Source organism: Anolis carolinensis, chromosome 5, assembly GCF_035594765.1.
Source record: "Anolis carolinensis isolate JA03-04 chromosome 5, rAnoCar3.1.pri, whole genome shotgun sequence".
NCBI classification, from domain to species: Eukaryota; Metazoa; Chordata; class Lepidosauria; order Squamata; family Dactyloidae; genus Anolis; species Anolis carolinensis.
Genome location: NC_085845.1, coordinates 49,039,655 through 49,063,174, shown reverse-complemented (window position 1 = coordinate 49,063,174; position 23,520 = coordinate 49,039,655). Strand labels below are relative to the sequence as shown.

At 38.0% G+C, this 23,520-nt stretch overlaps 1 protein-coding gene across 6 annotated transcripts in view; it reads left to right on the top strand.

The window, feature by feature from the left end:
- Window positions 1-23,520, top strand: part of sh3d19 (SH3 domain containing 19) — an 86,091-nt gene that overhangs the window by 16,166 nt on the left and 46,405 nt on the right. For 5 of the 6 annotated variants that reach the window (XM_062981072.1, XM_062981071.1, XM_062981074.1 and 2 more), the window contains exons 2-3: window positions 7,236-7,275; window positions 20,575-20,615. In XM_062981072.1, the coding sequence (XP_062837142.1) occupies window positions 7,236-7,275; window positions 20,575-20,615 (81 nt within the window). Of the gene's footprint in view, window positions 1-5,580; window positions 5,778-7,235; window positions 7,276-20,574; window positions 20,616-23,520 lie in introns of those variants that run through there. The other variant, XM_008111979.3, reaches the window with a different exon arrangement.

Genomic DNA, 23,520 nt, shown 5'->3' with positions numbered 1-23,520 from the left:
TTTTACCTATAAAGTCCTATACAGTTTAGGTCCAGGTTATTTGAAAGACCCAGACTCTCTGTATGAGTATGTTAGAACATGAAGATCATCAGGAGATGACTTGCTCTCTGTTCAGCCACCTTCTTAGTCTCATTTAGTGGGAACAAGGGAGAGGGCCTTTTCAGTGGCTGCTCCCAAACTTTGGAACTCCCTCGCTCAAGACCTTCTGGTGGCAGGTCAAACACTTTTTGTGCTGTCAGACCTTTACAATCTGACTAGAGTTTGGCTTTTAATGCTGTGTTTTTTTAAAAAAAAATTAAGGGTTTGTATATGTCTTTTATAAATTTTTCAGTATTTTGAACATTAAACTTATGCATTATTTTCTTAAACCTTATATTTAGATTTTGTATTTTTGTTTTTTAAATTGTATAGTCTTAAATGTGTGTATAAATTGCAGACTTAAGGCCCATTATCAGAAGTATGGGGTATAAGTGAATGATAGCAACAGCAACAACAGCAACAGCAACAATAGCAACAACAGCAGCACAGTTTAGAATTAGCTGTGTTCCTGGGATAAATAGCAACTGATTCCCATGCAAATGATTATCTTGAATGTTATAGTGCAGTGGTTCTCATCCTGGGATCTTCAAATGTTTTTGGCCTTCAACTCTCAGAAATCCTAACAGCTGGTAAAGTGGCTGGGATTTCTGAGAGCTGTAGACCAAAAACATCTGGGGACCCCAGGTTGAGAAACACTGGTATAGTGAGCCTTCTGTATTCTTGGATTCTGTACCCACCATATATGGCTTGAAAATATTTTTTTTTAAATCTAAAAACTAAATTTTAATTTACCAGTTTTATAGAAGGTACCCCATTTTACAGTGCCATTGTGTGGTAAAAGAGACTCGAGCATCTATGAATGTTGGTCTCCATAGGAGGTCCTGGAACCAACCCCAGTGGATACCAAGAGCCCATAATAATTCCTCCTAGTGTAAAAGCTAATTGCTGCAACTGCAACATAATCCTTTTACCTTCTAAATAATCATGTATGCTACAAGATAGAAATAAAGGTCAAATATAGAAATTACCTTGATATGTGGCAAACACTTAACTTGAATACTGTAGATTAGTGTGGGTCAGCATATTCTGTACAGAAAAAGAAAGGCAACTCTAAATTATTACAAGGCAAAAGGTCTACTAGAGGCAGATCTTCATATAAGAGGACAGTCAGGATGTATTCAAAACCGAGGTGCCTAGTTTACTGAATTAGTACTGTTTAGAATTGCACTCATAATGCTCAAGGGCATTTTGTTTATTCCCAGTTTGGTTTCCCACCAGGTTTGGGCAAGCAGGATATGTTCTCATTCCATTCTTGAAAAGAAACTGTTTGCAGGTGATAGCTGAGTCAAGCCATTGCACCCTGTAGGATTTACAATTCTTAGGTTTTGTCATGGCAAACTGTGGTTAAAGGTCGTTTTACACAGCATGGTATCAGAAGCATTGAGGAAATGTGCTATAAAATTCTCTTCAGGGGCGGCTTTGTCCCTGTAGTTGCCAAGTAACTAATCCTACCTACACTGTTCAGATTAAGATTTTGCAAAACCCCTGCTAGTGAACAGTCCTTTGGTGTGACTTTGCCTCTTGGTGTATAAACCTTCTGTTTGCCTTCCCTTTAAATTAAGCTGCTGTAATAAAATATTGTTACTTGCTAATCACATGAAGGCCAAAATATACACAATTAGGATACAGTTTACTATGTTTAATGTTGTATAGAATCTTTTATTATATTAGTTTCCTGGGTTAAACACATATACAGCTACATGGATTAACCTCTTGTGCTGGCTGAACTGTTGACCTGAAGGTTGAAGGTTTGAATCTGCGAGACGGGGTGAGCTCCTGTCTGTCAGCTCTAGCTTCCCATGCAGGGACATGAGAGAAGCCTCCCAGCAGGATGGTAACACATCCAGGCATCCCCTGGGCAACATCTCTGTAGACAGCCGATTCTCTCACACCAGAAGCAACTTGTCTCAATTTGCTTCTGAGATGATAAAAAAGTTCCCCCACATCATAACTGCACCACCTTTTAATTTCTTATAGAAGCAGTCTCTGAATTACAAACATCTGATTTATAAACCACTCATAGTTAAGAATGGGGTTGAGACAAGAAGAAGTGAGAGGAGTCTACCCATAGGAAGGGAAATTCACTCCTGAAAGAGTTACCATGGGTGTCCCCACAGATGCTTTCTTACCAATCCTTGTTTTCATAACAAGCCAAATTTTTCAAAATCCAATTTTTACAGGGTCAGAAAATGAGGTGAAATCTTCTGAACAGGGGCACCGGCAGTTTATATCAGCTGAGCAGGAATTCCTTGTTTCCTTGTTCTGCAGGACCATCCATAGACCATTTCTCAAACCGCTACACCAGGCTGGCTCTCTGCACTTGAAATCTTCTTGCCAGAATTTAGTAATGCTCTGCTAAGACTAGGAAAAGCCCCATGTAGGATCCCAGAAGATGTACATGTTTCCCTATAAGTTAATTGTTTAGAATTTTTAAAGATTTTAAAAAAATAAATGTTATTAAAGATTTTCTGAAAAGAAAAGAAAAATAAGATGAAAAAGAAAAGAAAAAAGATATGGGGCTTCTAATCCTCTTCTATTCCTCGAGATTGTCATGAGTTCAGGGTTGTTATATGTTTTCCGGGCTGTATGGCCATGTTCCAGAAGTATTCTCTCCTGATGTTTCGCCCACATCTATGGCAGGCATCCTCAGAGGTTGTGAGGTACCTCACAACCTCTCAATTCTTCCTGTTTCATAAAGTTCATCAATAAAGTCCAGTCTGTTTCCTTTTTCAGTTTATTTTGGCCTATAGCTAATTCGTGTGTCAGTCTGTCCATGCTCATTATTTCTATCATCTTTGTCAACGATTCCTTAGTGGAAATTATTTCATTTGTCCTCCAATGTCTTGCATAGACAATTCTTGCCGCAATTGTCACATAATTGAACAAGATATCTTTATTTCTCTCGAACTTTATATCGATGATGCCTAAAAGAAAATATTCTGGTTTCAATCGTAAACTTATCTGTAAGATCTTCTGAATTTTCCCATGAATCTCTGTCCAATATTTTTTTGCCCTGCTGCAGCTCCACCACATATGAAAGAAGGTACCGATTTCCATGTTACATTTTCAACATTTTGCTTTCATATTCTTGTTACATTTTGCTAATTTACTTGTGGTGATATACCATTGGTACATCATTTTATACCAATTTTCTCTTATATCATATGCATAAGTATATTTCTATTTAGTATTCCACATCTCCTCCCACTGTTCTATTCCAATTGTGTGGCTAAAACTAGGAAAAGCCCTATGTAGGATCCTAGAAGATGTTGTACATTCTTCCCTATAACTTAATCGTTTTGAATTTTTTGAGAAATTTGACATGCTATTTTACACATACATCCCTAACAATAGAACCGAACCGCCTACCAGAAGCTGTTGGCAAAGTGTAGAAAGAATTTCACTAATGTGAGTTCTCAGTTCAGCCATACCTGAAGAGCACAAACTCTCAGAATGGTCTATGTCCCCTGCCACTGCAGACCAGAAGTACATTCTGATGGATGATGAACTCTATGAACCTCCCAGACTGTTTATGAACTGTTCCTTTGTGGCTGTATACAAGGCTATCAGAGGTGTTGCAGTTTGCAAAACGTTTACCTTCTGTGACTTATATTCTCCTTTTATGATAGACTATTTTGGCAGTTGATTTTATTACCTTTTTTTGTGTCAGAAGCGACTTGAGAAACTGCAAGTCGCTTCTGGTGAGAGAAAATTGGCCGTCTGCAAGTACGTTGCCCAGAGGACCCTGGATGTTTTGATATTTTTACCATCCTTGTGAGAGGCGTCTCTCATGTCCCCACATGGAGCTGGAGCTGATAGAGGGAGCTCATCCACACTCTTCCGGGTTGGATTCGAACCAGAAACCTTCAGGTCAGCAACCCAACCCTCAAGTCAGCAGTCCTGCTGGTACAAGGATTTAACCCACTGCACCATAGGGGGTTCCATATTATTACCTGAAACAGCCTTTTTTGTTGTGAAGCTGGTTAAATTAAAAACGAACCTTACTTTTTAGGAACATTTGTTTACATTTCTGCCTGATTTCCATTAACATATATATAGCTACATAGGAATACTGGGTTTATAACCTGAGTTTCTTTTTACATATAACAGACCTGCTGAAACCATCAGAATTAAAGCTACTCACAGCTGACTAATTTAAATCTCACTAACATTGGTTGCTCTAAATACCATATGACTGAATTGGGACCCAGACTGTTTCAGATATACCATATTTCTTCAATTATAAGATGCCATTGATTGTAAGACACGCTAATTTCAGTAGCACCACCATCACCAGAAATACATAGATACACTTGCAATTGTAAGATGCACTCCATTTTTAGAAATGTTTATATAGGGAAAAATGTATGTCTTAGAAATGAAGGAATACAGTATGTACATATGAACACATTATATGCTGTCTCAAAATGAGCTTTGTTTGATTATCCAAATATAGCCCAGTGCATTTCAATGATGTAATGAACTGAGATAATATATGACTCACTTTGTGCCATAGTGGTTTGAATGTTGGAGTTCCATTTTGAAGATCAGGGGTCGAATCCCTACTCAGCCATGAAAACTCACTGAGTGAACCTGGACAGGTCTCACACACTCAGCCCCAGAAAACCCTATTGTAGGTTCGCCATACATCAGAAATGAATTGAAGATGCACAACAACCAATGTACTATTCCACATCCAAACAAACTTGCTTATTCTCCAGTATGTAGAAATATTAATATTCATAGGTTGTGAATTAATGCACTTGCTGTAAAATACTCAATAGGTTTACCTAGCTAGGGGACAATATGGCCTCATCAGGTCTACATCTCTGCCTAGCTATTCAGTGTAATATTCACTTCTTAATAGAAGCCACTATGATGAGACTGGTAGGAGGAATTGCTCTGTATGTATTACAGTATAAGTACAGTGCCACTATTTCATGATTTTCCTGATGACACATTTAGAAGAAATGTTGGCCATTGCCGTGCTTTCCTTATTGAAGAAAGTTATTTGTTTTCCAGAGCTGGAAAATATTTAAGATTCCTACATGTCAGCTTCATATTTTATGAGCTTGAGACTTTAGTCCTCCTTTTATATATTCAAAGCAAGTTGTGAGAGAGTACAGCTGTAACTCCAACATTTTCACATAATTATTTTCCTGTCTGTTAACTGGGAATGCAAATAAGAGAATCCTTTATAAAGGAAACCAACTGTCTTGGATAAAGTAAAATTTGTATATCCTCAGTCAATATGTTGAAGTTAGCCAGATGTTCTGTCTGCAGGGTAATTCTTTTCCAAAAATCTTGTTTTGACATTGCTTTGTGTTAGGCTCTATTCCCCATCCCTATTTTAAGCAGGAAAATTGTGCAAGTCCTTCTAAACCATTTCCTGTTTAAATACAGAATGAAAGGGGAAAAGGAATAACATTCACTTCCTGAATGACAGCATTCCAGTTCTGAGACAGAGCACGATGAAGCTGCCAATCAGAAGCAGGCCATAGAGGGAAGTTCTTGGATGCTGTTTACATGTTCTCTTTCTTGCTTATGATGTTGTACAACTTGGAAAGCCCTCTTGCGTTGTTGCTGTTAAATGTCTGAATCTGCAAGACATCTTAATTCCAGCATCCAGTAGAAAACACTTTGAAATGAAACATTTGTCTATTCTTCTTTAGACTCAGGTAAGGTGATTACTGGATTGAATTGTGAGGAGAAGGAATTTTTTTCTTTTATGCTGAACAACTTTATTGTTGTTGCAGAAATAATTATATCACTGTTTAGTGCATTGGCTATGATGACATTCAGTGCAGTGCACAACATAAAACATTGTACTGCTGCCGCAGCATGCATCTAATGTGGGAACTGAAAAGATTGGGAATAGGACAAAATAATCAAAAGATAATTACTAACCAAAACCAGAAAGTTACAGCAGAAATGGAAACAATTGAGACTTCAGTTGTACATTAAAAGGAATGATGTAGATCAGTGCATTCTGCTTGTGTGTCGAGTGTGTATATGTGTGTAATATCAGCTATCATTGAGGCAAATTATTGGACTTAAAAACTATTTTAAAAATTGGTTTGTGAAATAAATATATAGAGGTTTTGTGGTTTAGGATTTCCTTTCTTTTAGAAAGGATTTTTAAGGAAGATTGTTTTAGATACAAGAAAAGGGTGCCAACTGAAAAAAAAATCAGACATGAAGCTAAAAAGAATTCCTGTGTGTTTAGTGAGAAAAGAGTTTTTAAAATTGTTACTCTAAATAATACTGAGCAGGGCAATAAAATCTGTAGAATAGAATATGGTGTAATTTTCTTCTAATCTTTGTGTGCTTCTGTACTTGAAACAATTTCTTCTAAACTTCATGCAAAAAAACCTTTATCATACATTGTCTTGAAAACAAAGCCAACAGTGTTGAAGTGAACCAGATATACTGCATATTTGTTACTTGGTTTTCTGGAAAGCAAAAATGGTTTCTCCAGCAGAATGACTGTAGAAGCGAGAAATGTATATGTTATCTTGTTTTGAACAGTTTAACTCCATAGATAGTTTGTGTTTTTACTTTTTAAAATTAAAAATTGTCTTCCTGAATAAAGTTATATGTTAAAGAGGGAGACTTTGAATCCGGTTCAGTACACACTTGTCTGGGTATAAATTCCATTGACTTCACTGAGGCTTTCATCTGGTTATATGTATAGGATTGCACTGAAAGAGTTAATACAGAATAGAATTGCAGTCTGTTTGCATGAAATGTTGGATCTACTCCTCATACTCCCATCCTTTCCAGCTGTGAATCATGGAATGATTTTTATGTGCTGACTAATCCAGTGGTTTTCTTTTCCATTGCTCTTGCACTTCTTTTGCAAAACAAAGGATGTTTACTTTTTAAAAAAGAGTATCTGTTAAAGTTAAAAACAAGAAAACTTAATAAGCCAGGAGAAGGGTGTATTTCAAAGAGCTATGCTTAACGAAATGTACAATTGCAGACTTTTTCTTTGCTGTCAGACAAAATATCCCCTTTAAGAGGACAAGCAGAGACTAGCTTTAAAAATAGTTTGTAAAATATGAGGTTATGATGTGTTCATGCTTGAACTATTCAACATTAATGCTTCTTCTGGGTGTATGTCTTCTGTTTTCCAGATCGTTCTGAGAGAAGTAAATCTGACCATCGCTCATCAGGGTGAGATCATTTTTCCTGTTTTAATTTGTTTGTTCTCATTTGTCTTATTGTGTACTTGTTAATAACTATTGAGAAAAGGATCAGATATATACAATAAAAGTTTCACACTGTAGATCTGTTATAGTAATTTAAGTAAATGCAGTTGCAGTGGGTTAAACCCTCGTGTCGGTAGGACTTTTGACATGAAGGTTGGGTTGCTGACCTGAAGGTTGCCGATTCGAATCCAGGGAGAGCACAGATGAGCTCCCCCTGTCAGCTCCAGCTCCTCATGAGAAACCTTCCACAAGGATGGTAAAACATTAAAGCATCTGGGCATCCCCTGGGCAACGTCCTTGCAGACAGTCAATTCTCTCACACCAGAAGCGACTTGCAGTTTCTCAAGTCGCTCCTGACACACACACACACACACACACACAAAATCACATTGTACCCCTTTATGGTTCCTAATAGGCAAGATATTTCAATGAGACTGGAGTGTTCTCTTTTTATTTCCTATTTCCATTCAAATCTTTCTGCTGTAATAAGCTAAAAAGGCTTACTTTAAAATAAATAGCATTAGCAATTATTGACGGAAACAATAATGAATTCTTCTGATGAAGTTTAATAGTGCACTCAGTCTTCAGTTATTGGATTTCAATATCATATGCCTTCACAACACTGACATGTTTACTGTGAGAAGAAAATTTTGTACATTAAGGTCCTTTTGTAATCTGAAGTTTCTTACGTGGGCTGTTTGATTATTTCTGATAAATTGTATTCAGATTGGAATTCAATGTAGACATTTTATGTCCTTATTTTGCAACAGTTTAATTTTGTACTTCTCTTCTGTTTTCACTTATCATTATCTTCATAATTGGACTCTTTCTTGCGAAGAAAAACTGAGACCCCTTAGTTCAATGTTTCTCAACCTGTGGGTCCCCAGATGTTTTCACCTTCAACTCCCAGAAATCCTAACAGCTGGTAAACTGGCTGGGATTTCTGGAAGTTGTAGGCCAAAGCACCTTGGGGGCCCAAAGGCTGAAAACCACTGAAAAGACTGAAGATGGCATTAAGAAAGTTTTTCTTGCCTAATAGTCAGTTGACATCTACTCTCTGAGGTCCCTTTCTTCTACTTGATTCTGGTCCCAAGTAAATTTTGGCTTCTTCCCAGGGTCCCCAGTGAATTGTTCTTGTCTTCTTCTCATAACAATTACTTGTTCCAGATGTGAACTAACATATTTTTAGAAAAGGGTTTAGTTTAAAAGGGCTTTTGGGACAACAATAATAAATGCTGTCCCGGGTGTCCATGTATTTGTGACGCAAAGGCTAGATTCCCTTTTCTGACATACACAAGCATAATCCCTTGTGTACATATGGGGGAGGCTGTTGTGGAAGGAGATATTCTGTAATTCTTGACACAATTCCCAGGTTTGCACCATAGTATCAGGGCACTCATGAGCACAGCTTTGTCCTCTCAGCAACTGTTCTGCTACAGGAGAGCACTCATGGACCTCTATGACAGCACACCCCAGCAGTCATTTGATGGTTGTGGGGGATGGAGTTGTGCTCCTGAGAGCCTCAGCTGTTATTCACATTGGGAAGATGGGAAAGGAGAGCAGTTTCCACCCATCTCTCACATGAGACCCTCCTCTATCATATGTATGCTGGAGGAGTGTTGCACTCTGCCAGTATGTTTTTTGAATCTTGGCCAGAGCATCTATGTAGCATTCGGAGCAGGTAGTATTTCTGCTGTACAGCATGCAAGTCATCGCCTGGATTCTCTGTTTTTTCAAGCAAGAGGTCAGAATAAAAAAGAATGGGGGAAGAAACCAAAAGATCTGTGTCTGTTCTTCTTGCTTTGTATTGCCTGTATCCTTCTCATATCTAGGATAGGTTTCCATATGTTATATTCTGTAAGCATTAATCCAAATCATACAAATTTTGTGGACAGAGGAGCAAGTACAGTTTGCTGTGCTAGAAAGTCCCAAGCATTCAAAGCAAAAGAATGAAGATGCAATCTGTACTGGCAGGTTCATAAAGAAAACCAGATTTCTTAAAGAACCTGTCTGACTAGGAGTGGAGATTCTTTTTTCTGTTCCCAACGTTGATTTTATGTGTGATGACTGTTCAGTAGTGCAAGGGTTAGTGTGTCAGGTGTACCATTGGAATACAAGGGGGGGGCACCCAATAGTCATACCAGTTAAGCTAGGAATCTTGGTTCAAACAGTTTTGTTTTCTCCAGTTATAAATTAAGGTCATTCATGAATTTGATAAAACTGAACTCACTGAGTCTGTTCCAAGTGAAAAACTAACAAAGGATTTTTAAAGAGGTGAAGAACATTTAATTTTGAGGAATGAGGCAACTTTGCATCAGGCAGACATGGAGTCAGTTTTGTTCTCACCATAGCAGTATCTTCAAGGGGAAAACTTTACTATTCTATAGCCTATTCATTTATGTATAAGATGGAAAGTAATGGGATTAAATTAAGGACATGTTGTCCAATGATAACCCATGGAGCCTGAGCCTGACTGTGCTATGATGACTCTAGCCACTGACAACCAAGTTTGCTCATAATCCTTGCCTTAATTTTGTTTCTTAGTCATGCTAGTGTATAACAGGATGTTGGGAATAGGTGCATTTGTATATAATCCATATAGTCATTTATTGTGTGTTGCTTACTGAACATGTGAGAATACAGCATGTTTCCCCCTTTCATTTCCATGATCTTCTATGCTCAGAAAGCAAGCCTGGAGAATCAGGGTTCTAACCAATGTGGACAATCTCCATGGATAATGGAGGTTTTCCACTTCGAAACGATTGCCCTTCATGTTCAGGAAAGCAATGACACCACACACGATCTTCTGTGTTAAGTAAATATGTATAGTTAATACCTACATGCTCACGTTCAGCCCCTCCAACTATTCACTAAAATTTGTAGGAAGTAAACTGCCACATTTGAAAATAGGTATGACAATCTTGTTGTCCTTTTTGCTTTCTCCTTAACTTTCTTTTACAATGTATATATATATTTTACAAGCAATCATTCATTTAAAAAATCAGATGTTCATTCAACCCTATGGTATACTAAATAATTTATGGAAATAAACATTAAAATAAAAAAATACTTTGCACACATCTTTTCATTTTTAAAAAAATCAAGAATTCAGAAATAGTTAGGAAGAGTTGTGTGAAATAACTTTCAACACATACAGCTTTATTTCAAAAAAAGAAAAGAAGGCACACCAAACCATACTGTAGTCATTTTCCATTCTGCTTCCAACATATTATTTGAGGTGCATGTTGTTTTGCAGAACAAAGAAGAACTGTGATTCCCTACGTGGTGATTTAGCTTATAATATGGAACATATATTATTATCTAGTTCAGATGACATTCAGATAACTGCAGTTTTGTTTGAAAAGCATCATTAAAATGAATGAAGAGTTGCAATTTAGGCATGCAGAAAATGAAAGACAGAGAGTAGAAAATTTCCAAGTCAGATTATTAGATGACAACCCCCCCCCCCCCCCCCCGATATCATGAGAATGAGGACTTCCAACAGCTAAGTTTAGGATAGTGAACACATAAAATCTATATTGATAGTATATTAAGCAGGAAAACATTGCAAGGGATGAGAGGGATATTGTGAGGATCATCTCATTGGTCTTCGTGGGTTAACATAAAACAGGACAAAATCTCATGCTCATAATGAATACAAACCCTCCAGCCACTTGGTCCACTTCTTAGGGATTTTTAATTTCCCATTTATTCTACTAAGAGTACAATAAGTATCACTAGCTGCCTGTACAGTATTCCCTTGTTCAATTCTTCATCATATTGGGAATGGGGGAGCTTTAGATTTCACAGGTCCACAGCATTTCCTGGTGCATGTTTTCGTAGACTAAGATGCGTCTGAAGAAGTGCACACAGAAGAATTAATGCAGTTTGAAGTCGCTTTGATTGCTATGGCATAATGCTGTGGAATCCTGGGATTTTTGTTTGCTGAGGTTCTAGCAGTCCTTGGCAGATAAGGCTTGTACAACTACAACAACCATGATTACATAGGATTGAGCAGTTAAAGGCAGTTAAAGTTGTATTAAACAACACTAATTCTACAGTGTAGATGTAACCTTTATCTGCAAAAGCTTATGCTACCAACTTCATTCTCCCAGTTAGTGCCTAGGTTAGTGCTGCAAGATTCCTTTGCACACAGTTCATACAGTTAACATAAATTAACATTTAATTTGCTCATTTACTCCTGATAGACAATATGAGATGCAGCCTACATGTAAATTGGTGAACTGTGGATTAATGCCATAAAATGTTTGATACAAACTTAAAAAGATCCATCTGGGCATCTCCTTATTTGTCTTTTAGTTGATCTTTGGCTTTGTTTGTAAATGAGAAGACAGAATGTTTATGTTAGAACATGGGAACTTTGGAAGGATTGTGAAAAATTATATGAGAATTCTTGCTTCCTTGCTACCTAAACTGGTGTGCCTGCAGTTCATAAGGCTACTTTGGTCGATGATTTCAGCCCGCATGCAGATTTTCTTTTTAGTGTTATATGTGAAAAATAAGAAAATAAAAATCAATACAGTGACAGTTTGAATAACTGCATGTCATGGCTGAATTTCAAATAGGGATGTGAGAGGGTTTTGTTTTCTTTTGTTAGAGGCATTGTTTTCAGTGAGAATTCCTTTCAATGGCCATGGTATGGCGAACATGTAGTCTCGGGGTGTGCATAGTAACGTTCGGCAATTCATTACTACAATTTTGCTTACTGTCTTGCTGCATCTGGAAAAACAAGTTTAGAGGGGGTGTGGTTGCATTATACTAATTCAAAATTTCTGTGCAACACATAACCTTCAAAAGGCACTATCACTAGTTTGGATGTCTAATATTGGGTGGAACTCAACTGAGTCAGCAGCTACGTGGAAAACGCTGTTACTATGCGGAAACAGAAATTGGTTTTCTACAGACTTCTTAATCTTAGAAGTATTTATAATGTCAAATTCCAGAAGACTAAGTAGGTTAGTTGGAGCAATACAACAATGCCTGCAGGTTCTAAAAGGTGACGTTCTGTATAGAAGGTAGAGACATAGCTAATTGATTGTTTTAATAAAGTCACCTTGTGGCTAAATTACCTCAGATTGAGCTCTGGGCCACAAAAGTTTGTAACAAATTTGTTAGTGCTTTCATAAAGCCTGTAACATTGTTGTTGTTCAGAGTATTGGGGATCTTCTTCCCTCTCTTCTAAGGTTGCTTCAAAGGCCTGCATAAATAGGAGTATAGTGTCTAGATCCAGGGAAGCCGTGCTACCCCTCTATTCTGCCTTGGTCAGACCACACCTGGAATACTGTGTCCAATTCTGGGCACCACAATTGAAGGGAGATGTTGACAAGCTGGAAGGTGTCCAGAGGAAGGCAACTAAAATGATCAAGGGTCTGGAGAACAAGCCTTATGAGGAGTGGCTTAGAGAGCTGGGCATGTTTAACCTGCAGAAGAGAAGGCTGAGGGGAGACATGATGAGGACCATGTATAAATATGTCAGGGGAAGTCATAGGGAGGAGGGAGCAGGCTTGTTTTCTGGTGCCCTGGAGACTAGGATGCAGAACAATGACTTCAAATGACAGGAAAGGAGATTCCACCTGAACAGCTCTCCTAACTGAGAGCTGTTCAGCAGTGGAACTCTCTGCCCCAGAGTGTGGTGGAGGTTCCTTCTTTGGAGGCTTTTAAGCAGAGGCTAGATGGCCATCTGTCGGAGGGGCTTTGAATGCAATTTTCCTGTTTCTTGGCAGGGGGTTGGGCTGAGTGGCCCACAAGGTCTCTTCCAACTCTATGATTTTATGGAGAACAACACCAAATGTAAACATGTTGTTGCTATTTCTGAGACGTGTCTAGTGATGTGCCCAAGCATTCTTGGCTTTTGCAGTGCTATGGGTGTGTAACACGTGACGTCTTAATTCAAATCTGTTTTTCCACTGATTACTGTTTTACATTGTTGAAATGCGTAAAGACCCAAATTTTATGTTGAAGCATAAAAGCAATCAGCCTTTAGTATTTAAGTGCTAAACTAATCTGAATAGATTGCAGCCAGTACCCATGTAGGGATGATGTACGCAAAGAGAGAAATACTGATATACAGTGGATTATGACTCTGCTTGGCAAACTAATGTTTATTTGGGGTCATGGTTGGAACAGAGCAAGAGTGGAAGGGCCAGAAAACCACCCAGTGACTCATCCCTGTGCAAGCCAACACAGGCTGAAAGCTGTTTCACCCCTTCCCTCACAATGTGAACAGAGCAGATGTTTTGGCAGCACTATCTCCCATGTGCCTTTACTCATGCCGGGGAGTGAGCAGCTGAGGGGAATGAGGGAGAACAATGTCAGGAGTATGTCGACAGCAGGAGGGGAAGGGGTTAAGGATCCCTTGGTCTGCACATGTGTCAGGAAACAACACATGACATGGCTAGAGTGGATTTTGACACTTAAGACCAAAGATGTGGATCTCCCTTCTTTTCAAAGATGTTAAATAAAAAGTTTCTCTGTAAGTCCAGCAAGCTAAATGGAGCATAATCCCTCTGGTGATGGGTTTTCCATATGAGTGAGTTGTTGGGTTTTTTAAACGATGATGATGATGATGATGATGATGATGATGATGATGATGATGTATGGGAGCATTAAAAATACAGACTGCCCCTTTCACTCTATAAGGTAGTAGAGATCACTCAGAGAAGAAGCTAAGATGTTGAAAAACCAGTATGAGAAATACCTTTGTGAGAATTTAAGAAAACAATCTTATGTTTTTGACGTGCATGCAGTATATTCAAAAAATGACAGGTCACAGTGTTATTTCTTTTCTACTGGGAGGATCAGGGATAAAATCACTTTGCTTTTATCTTGTTCATACAGAAAGAGGTGGCTGAGCTCATAGAAACACTGGGGTGTTTCTTTGTTACGGTTCCTGAATCTTTATCTTTGCAGATTTACTTCTGTAGACTACAAATTAAGTGGTCATGCTGACTGAGGGATTCAAAAACTCATAGTTCCAAAGCATGATGTTTTTACACTTTGCCTGGCCTATAAACATAATTGCTTCATGAAACAAAGATTTTTGGGGGGGGTAAGATTGAATCTTGTACAGAAGAGGCTGTAATTTAAATTTGAATTAAAGATTGTCTTCAGTAAAAGGAAAGTCCATGAGGCATAATGGAAGAGAAGATATATATGAATCTCATAGGTGGAGTTCAGAGAGACCTTAGAGAGGCTGCTGATGTATGTAGAGATCAATTCGGACATTTTTTAAAGGATCCTTTTGCCTCATTTCTTGTTTCTTGATATTGAAGGAGGAATTGCAATTTGCTCTGTCCACATCTGTCTATGAAGCAGTGTTAGGAGTTGTAGCCTCAGGGGATGAGTTTAGCAAGTCATATTGAGCTTACAAGGAACCCCGGTGGCGAAGTGTGTTAAAGCACTGAGCTGCTGAACCTGCAGACCGAAAGGTCCCAGGTTCAAACCCCGGGAGCAGCCGCTGTTAGTTCCAGCTCCTGCCAACCTAGCAGTTCGAAAACATGCCAATGTGAGTAGATCAATAGGTACCGCTCCAGTGGGAAGGTAACCGTGCTCCATGCAGTCATGCCAGTCAGACATGACTGGACTTAACGTCAGGGGAAACCTTTACCTTTACCTATTGAGCCTATAGCGAAACAGATCAAACCACGTTATCTTTGAATTTACTGTGAATACTTTTGCTGGGTTGATCAGAAGTTCTGTGTGCACACACAGAGGTCTGCCTTGCATTTAAACATTTGAAATTTTCTTCCTCGTCCTACTCCTTCTCCTCTGCCCCCTCGAGCATCTATTGTTTATGATTTTAGATAATCCACATGTGATTCTTTTTTTAAAAAAAATGGTAGCAATGTGTGTATCTACTTGTATCAGGCTCTCTCTCACAGACATGTGCACTGAAACAGCAAGGGAGAAAAGGAAATAAACTTATGACATTATGATTATGTCATATAAACATACACTGTGCCTGGTACTCTGACCATATAACATCAGAAATATGACTGTTGTGTCTTGCTGAGAAAAAAGTATCCTCAAACTCAATTTTAACTCAAAATACTTAAAATATTTCATATCCATGAACAACACTTGGAATTAGAACCTTAAGTTGGATGGCAAAGGATAGTAGAGTTGGCTGACAAAGATGACTAAGAAAGTATAGAGAAGCAGGGAAGGCAAGCTGTTTCTTAAAAGGCAACCCCTGCTCTAAAGCTATAACTCTTTAATCATCTTTTCCTTCTAGATCAAGATAATCTTGTTTGTTCTGCTTCATGTCTGGGCAGATGATGTATGTAAAGGGAAGCTGTTGTGCTTCAGCCTTTGATTGTGCCTGCATTTGATCTCACTGGGGATTCTGAGCTTGATGACACTGAGGATTCTGGGTCTGCAGGCCAGCAGGACAGTCAAGAGATTGTAGAGCAGAACAGTCAAGAGATTTTAGCACCTGAAAATTAAGTTCTCTGTCTGAAGACAACAATCCTGAAAGACAGTTCGTTGGAGGAGCAAAGTCAGACACAGAACTGAGCTCAGGGTAGGAGTGAAAGGAGTGAAAGTCCAGGTGCACAGTTTAATGAGAAATTAGATCGATTCACGTTTAGCCAACATAGAGCTTCTCAGGAGAAAGTATGAAGTCAAGTCACCTATTAGGAAAAATTCCTCATTAGCTCAAAAGCCATTATCAAGTTCCCAGGGAAGACACCATGATTTTCTCTCTGTATTCACTAAACCAACAAATGATTCCATCAGTCTGGACAACATTAGTGAACGTTGGTGATTGAGAATAAAACTTCTGCCAAGTCAAGCCTGTTTTTTTTAAAAAAAACAAAAACATTTTTTTTAATTATTTTTGATACATCCCAACAATTGACTATTTTTTGCCATACATAACTTATTTCGGTATACATTGTTCCAAAGGTAACTTCCTTATATGACATTTTAAACAGTCCTTAGAAATGTATCACCCTCCACCCCCGCCCTCCCCCCATACCCCTCACCCCCCTGGAACAGCCATTCAAAATATTGTCAATACATCAGTTTAATCGTGTGGAACGCCTGGTTCAAGGTGCTGTATCTTTCGTCTCTGTCTATTTTGTTGATTAGCACAGTCCATTTTCTTAACCAGTCTTGATCTTTTAGGCTATTTGTATATATATTTCTTTTGAATGATGAAGTCGTTAATTATATATTCTGATATATAAGCCCACCAGGTTTCTACATCCCATTTTGTATCGTCCCTCCATCCTCAGGCTATCGTGGCTTGTATTGCGGCCAGGCCCGTAACCAGGATTTTGTTTCGGGAGGGGCTGGGATTTTGGTTCGGAGGGGGGGGGGGCTGAGTCTGAGCGGGAGAGGGTCTACCCTAGCAAACCTTTTGTATGGTTATCCCAATACCCCCATGCATATGGGATATATTGAGCATGGTGATCAGATCATGATATGAATAAACATAACAGTTTAAATAATAAATGTAAGGCTTTCTCAAGGGCCACCCTGAGAATTTGGGGGGGGGGGGGTAAAGCCCCTCAACTCCCCCCCCCCGGCTACATGCCTGATTGTGGCTGTCATATATTTTAGAATCTCTGTCCAATTATTGTTATCTTCCTTTACCTTTACTGTGAGAGACATGTATCTAGCTTTGTCCTATATTAATTCTTTCCCTATTATTTCTTCCATTATTTTTCTTATTTTTCTATAAAAGTTCTGAATTTTTCTACAGTCCCACCACATGTGGGAAAATGTATCTATTTCCCCACAGTTGTGCCAACACTTATTTGAAGTATTTCCCATTATGTGTGCTACTTGGAGTGGGGTTCTGTACCATTTGGATATTATTTTCCTTTGGGTTTCTTTAATCCTTATATGTTTAATTTTATAAATATTGTCAATCCAAGACCCAATTAATTTCTCAGTAAAGTATTTTTCCTGTTTCCAGTTATCTATAAGGGTTGTTTTTGTATTGTAAGTTAAGGTGATTAGTTCGTCATACAATAACCCAGTCATTCCTTTATCTATTTCTATTTTCCTTTTAATTGTTCTATCTAGTGGGGTTTCAGCTACTTCTCTTCTTTTCATGGCCTGAGCTTTACTGGACAGCCCTAACCATGCTATCCAGTTCCCTTGACCACATTTGTCTTTTATTTTATCCCACTTTAATATTTCTCCTTTGGGATTCATGATGTCCCCAATGCTTTTGATACCGTTTTCCTTCAGTGCCCTAATTAGATTTGTGAATGTCTTGTCCTTATTTTCCAATGTTTCTAGTGGGAAAGGGTCAATTTTATTTATTTGTAATTTATTTTGCCATTTTTTCCAGATTAACAATATTGCAAAACAGGGGCCCGCTTTTAAATTCTTTAAGTCTTTTCTATCTATTCTCTCTCCCAATGATGTTCCTCTTTGCCAATTATTTGCTTCCTTTTCTATTTGCACCCATTTTTTTTACCCTTCCAATTCCAATTCTAATAGCCTCGCTGTCTTGCCTCGTAGTATATTTCCAATGAGGGAGCTCCCCAACCACCCATTTCTTGTTTACTATAGTATAAAAAGTTGGCAATTCTATTTTTGTTTCTTCCCACTACCCATTGTTTGATAGAGTTATCCCACTTCTTCAACAAATTGGTAGGAATATTCACCGGGAGGGTTTGGAACAAGAATAAAAATTTGGGCAAGATCTTCAACTTATAGATTTTTAGCCTTGTAGATATGTCTCGGAATTTCTTTCCCCATGTGATAATTTGTTTGCTTATATTTTTCCATAGGTGATTATAGTTCATTTGTATGATATTGTTGATGTTTTTTGGTATATCCTCTCCTAGGTATTCATCTTCTTTTCCCCCAATTTTACTCCCATAATGTTTTGAACCTTCTTGAGTTCTTCCCATGTTAAATTTTTATGTAATATCTCTGATTTGCCTAAATTTATTGTGAGGCCCAAAGTTTTTCCAAAGTCTTTAACTGTTTTGACTAATGATTGTTGTGATTCCTCCACCTCCCCTAAAATTATCATAACATCATCAGCATATAAATTAATCTTAATGTCTTCCTTGCCCATCTTATAGCCTTTAATGAACGGGTTATTCCTTACTAAGTTTGGTAAGAGTTCAATGGCTAATGAAAATAGGGCAGGGGAAAGAAAGCATCCTTGTTTAGTTCCCCTATTAATATTTATTTGTCTGGTTTGTGTCCCATTTACTGAGATAGTTGCTTTGTTTTCACTATATAGTTCTTTTATTACCTTGCACCCTTTTCCCCCATATTACATTCCTCTCAGAGTTTATTCAAATATTTGTGATCGATTGAGTCAAATGCTTTGCAAAAGCCTGTTAAGGGATTCCTAGTTTCATGTTTCTTTGTTCCTTTTCCTTCCCGACATATGTATGTTTAGGAACATAAGGTCACTATAATCCAGTTCTTGGACTGTTCACACTATGCATTTTTTAGCCCCATTGATGTCATTTGTCCTGGGATTATGGAGTGGTTAAGATTCCCTTGACACTCCAAACTCCTTCTGTCTTGATTTGTTGAAGTGTGTAGCAACTGCTGTCTTGACAGACCCACCCCTTGGGTATTTAATGCATAGCATAATATAACAAATTGTACCTGCTGGGGCACTACTTTCTCAATTGTTTGTAGGGCTGAGAGTAGGAAGAGTGAGCTGTGGTAACAACTGACAAATAGGTCCACTTCACATGTACTTGCTAGTTTTTAGCCAGCTGGTTGACAGGAAGGATCATCCCATATTTGGGTCAGAAAAACTTGGCAACCCTAAAAGTAATATTCAGAATTTTCAGCTTCCTAGTCTAGCATTTCACCAAATTACGTTCCCCAGGATTCTATAGGATGTTGCCATTGCAGTTAAAGTAGACTATAACATTGTAATAATGTTATCTAAATGAGTCCCATGAATACAGTTATGTGGAAGGAAGTACTTGAAAGGGTCTTAATATTGCTCAATTGAATATGTTCTCCACATGCATATATTATTTCTTTTTTGGGTCATTAATATAAGCACTTACTATTTCATAATGAGTACAGTAGAGTCTCACTTATCCAACACTCACTTTTCCAATGTTCTGGATTACCCAACGCATTTTTGTAGTCAATGTTTTCAATATATTGTGATATTTTGGTGCTAAATTCGTAAATACAGTAATTACTACATAACATTACTGCATACTGAACTACTTTTTCTGTCAAATGTGTTGTATAACATGATGTTTTGGTGCTGAATTTGTAAAATCATAACCTAATTTGATGTTTAATAGACTTTTTCTTAATGCCTCCTTATTATCCAACATATTCGCTTATCCAACGTTCTGCCAGCCCGTTTATGTTGGATAAGTGAGACTCTACTGTACATTCTTTACCACATATCAGAACTTGGGGCTGGAAACACAGTCATGCCTGTGCTATAAAACCTTGCTACTTAGGCCTAAATCCAGTTGTTAGTCCCTATTGCAGTTGGCCTATTGAATCTGCACCTGAATGGTAAATCAATACTTATATAAATTCCATATCTTTAATGAGTTTGCTCTAGTTTGGACCAGCAATTGGATTGAAGCGTTAGTGCGTACGGACCAAATTTGGTTTCTCTCATAAAGTGCAACCTGGAATCTGATAAAACTATGTTTTGTATATGTGAATAAAAACTTCCATGCATTGTAGCTGCACTAAAATAACAATTTACAAGAAACTATAGTTTGTTCATGTATCAAAACAGTTAAAGATACTGGCTGTTTATTCTTCTTTGGAAGTATGCCCCATTGAATTCTGTAGGGTCCATTTTTTTAATGGGCTTGGATAAATTCGTACTTTTCTTGTTGAAAACAAAAATCCTAACTAAGTATGAATGAAGAACTTAGAAACAAAAAGAAGGTATCCCACCTTAATTTGGTCGTGACATGCGTGTCTGTTTAGATAAATATCTGTTTAGACAATGTTAGCATTTTCTCATTGTACATTCTAAACTTTCTCTAGAAGGCATAATACAAATTTGAACAATACAATGCAAATAAAGGCAGTTATACTGCTGTTTTTATTGTATGTGGATGAACACTTAGCAGTTTTAAATGACTTTTTATAGATCCAGAAATCTAAGTTGGCTACAAGAAACAAAATTGACAATTTGATGCACTAGTGGACAGGGAGGAATGCCTAATCTTTCTTCAAGTAATTCCTCATAAATGTAGTCTATTTTGTCTTTCTCTTTTGGACAATGGGTACCAACCAAATTTTATTCTTTTTTCCCTCCAAGCCAAGGTCCTCTGTCATCCATTAAAGCCGCAATCAAGAGAAGTAAGTATGCTTTCAGACTGCTTTATCTACCTTTTGAGCAGGTATCTAACTTTTATGATCACAGGAAATGATTAGGCCAGTGTTTATAGCTACATTAAGCATTCTGTAAATGCATTTGTTTTGCAGTGTTGTAAACCACATCTTGTAGCTGTTGATAAGCTGTTGCTAAACTAACATTTTTCTTACTTGTAGTTTGTGCTATACGTGTCCCAGATTCCTAAAATTGCTTGTAATTATATTTGTGTGGCTCCTCCTTCGTTTACTACTCAACAGCAAAACATCTCATTATCTGAGTTTGTTTTTGAAATGAATTTCATGATATTTACATCCACATTTCATAAATCGTGTAATCTTCAGTTGAGTACTACGGTACTGCATCGTCTAATAATACTTTGCACATTGATAGTCATACTTTTATTGTAAGTGGCAAGCAGCCATTATAAAAATATATTGCATATATTATATTTTACACAAAGCTATTGCTTTGAATAAACGAAAGACCTAATTCTCTGACTAAAATTTATCCTTATTTATTACTTACATTTTTCTTTTATATAATACATGGCCCACATGACAGTGCCAGCATTTGGCCATTGTTCAGTTTACTGCAGGAACAAACCTCAGCACTTTCCCTTTATATTTCTCTATAACATAGGTGCTAAAATGCTGTCAGAAGTTTCCACTTCTACAGTAGGCAAGTTAGTGATATTGATTTTAAACCATGGTTTATAAATAAGTGTAGCTGATTGAAGGACATTTTTATGAAACATGGTTTAAAGTAGTTTATTTGCACCATAACCTTTGTTAAGATATAACCATAGTTTATGGGATGTTTTGGAATAACAAAGCAAGTCATGCTTAATGTACAATGAAAATAAAGTGTTCAAATGCCTCCTTGTCACTGCATAGCGAAAAGGAGTAATACATACATTTGGTTTGTTGTTGCTTGTTCTTATGCTAAAATCCTACAATTTAACATTCAATCTGAACTGGCCCAATAAAGGATGCCATACAGATAGGTCAAAAAGCCCAAAGAAAGGATCCATCAATTACTCCAGAGCTTGTTGTCTGCTGTTGTAGTCCATTAGGAAAGTACTGGGTTGGTGGGTTGATCTAAGCAGGTTGATAGAAAAGGCTTACTGTTTTCCTTCCACTACAATTCAATATCAATGACAATTTTTAGTGTGCTCCATGTTCAAATTACAGTAGGACAGGGTGAGATGGTATCCTGATTCTTTTCAACTGATGTAAAGCCATCCTAAAATGTTACAGAACAGAGCTGCAATATTGCATATTTCATTAACAAACATGGCAGGGGGTTAGACTAGATGGCCTTGTGGTCTCTTCCTGCTCTATGATTGCTGCTAGAAGTAATCAGACTGTTTGTAAAGCTGGTGTACGCAGGAGCAGATAGAGAGCTTCAGTTTCATAAATTGTAGTTTTAGACCCTGCTTTTCCCAGCTGTGCAAACAATTTTGGTCTAGGCAAGTCTAGATGAAAGAAGCAGGACGTATTCCATCTTTGTGGGAAGTCACGTTGTAGTTTTCACTTCATTTTACTTCTTTTCTTTTCTGATGACTATTTCTAAGTTCGTTAGTAGTCAAGATTGTTAGTAAATAGGTTACATTGTTATAAAGACAAAAATAGATTATTGTTTAAACCAAGGGAGGGAAAGTACACTGTTGGGAGGTAAAGTTTTCCCTGTTCAGGCTGCACCAATAAATTATGAATTATCTGGATATCACTTGTCTTTGCTCTATTATTGGCCAATTTGGAGGCATTTTTTCCATTTTGGTATATTTTTTCCCCTGGGAAGAGTAAATAAAGTTATATGTGCTATATATGAGTGTGTTTTGAATGATTTCAGGATTTTGTAAGAGCATTGGATGCACATATAGCATGTGGCTGGATATGTATTCCTCACACGTGGACTCTTGGCAGAGTTGGTCTGACCTAGTGGAAAATACAACTGTTCTACTTCCTTTTTGCTCCCATTTCAAATACTGATTCCAGACTTTCCCATCCTTTATTCCAGCCTTTCTTTGCCCTGCCCTGAAAATACATAATTATGTGGAATGTTCTCTTTTGTCTCTCCAACCAATATTAATTTTTGTTTCACTAAATATTTTAATGATTTTACTAACCATGTATTGCATGTTTTATAAATGCATTCCCTGTTAACTATTTCCATATCAAAGTGAATTTCCCCCAGGTTTTTTTGTCTTATTCGGAGTAGTTTGGACTCCATTTGAATATAATGTCTCTTTCACCACCCAATAAAACTTGGGATGTAATACGTATTATTTGTATCAAATGTCCAGGAAGACACTATGTAAACCATTTCTGTTCATCCTTTCAAGGAAGTAAAATTAGTATTTTCAAATTCATCTACAGTAGAGTCTCAGAATGTCGGCTAAACGAAACTGTTAGATAATAGAGAGGGATAGGCCTCCCCTCACTCACCCGCCCTCCCTCGCTCACTCACCGGACTGGGTCCTGGTTCTGCCGCTACCTTTGCTGTTAAGACCCAACCTGGTGGGTGAGTGAGTTAGTGAGTGAGTGAGCGAGAGTGGCAAAGGTGGCAGCGGCGGCAGAATTAGGAGCCTGGCTGCCTCTTCCAGGCTCCTGTTTCTTCCGCTGCTGTCGCCTTTGCAGCGCCTTTGCCCTCTTTCCCTCTCTCACTCATTGGCCGGGTCTTAGCGAGGAGGAAGAAGAGGAAAAAAGAAGGCAGGTGAGTGAGTGAGAGAGGGAGGGAGGGCGGGCAGACTGCAAAGGCGACAGTTGTGGCAGAAAGAGAAACGTGGAAGTGGTGGCCAGGCTCCTGCTTCTAACACCACTGTTGCCTTTGCAGCCTGCCTCCCTCTCTCTCACTCACTCACTCACTCACCCATCCTCTTTTTCCCTG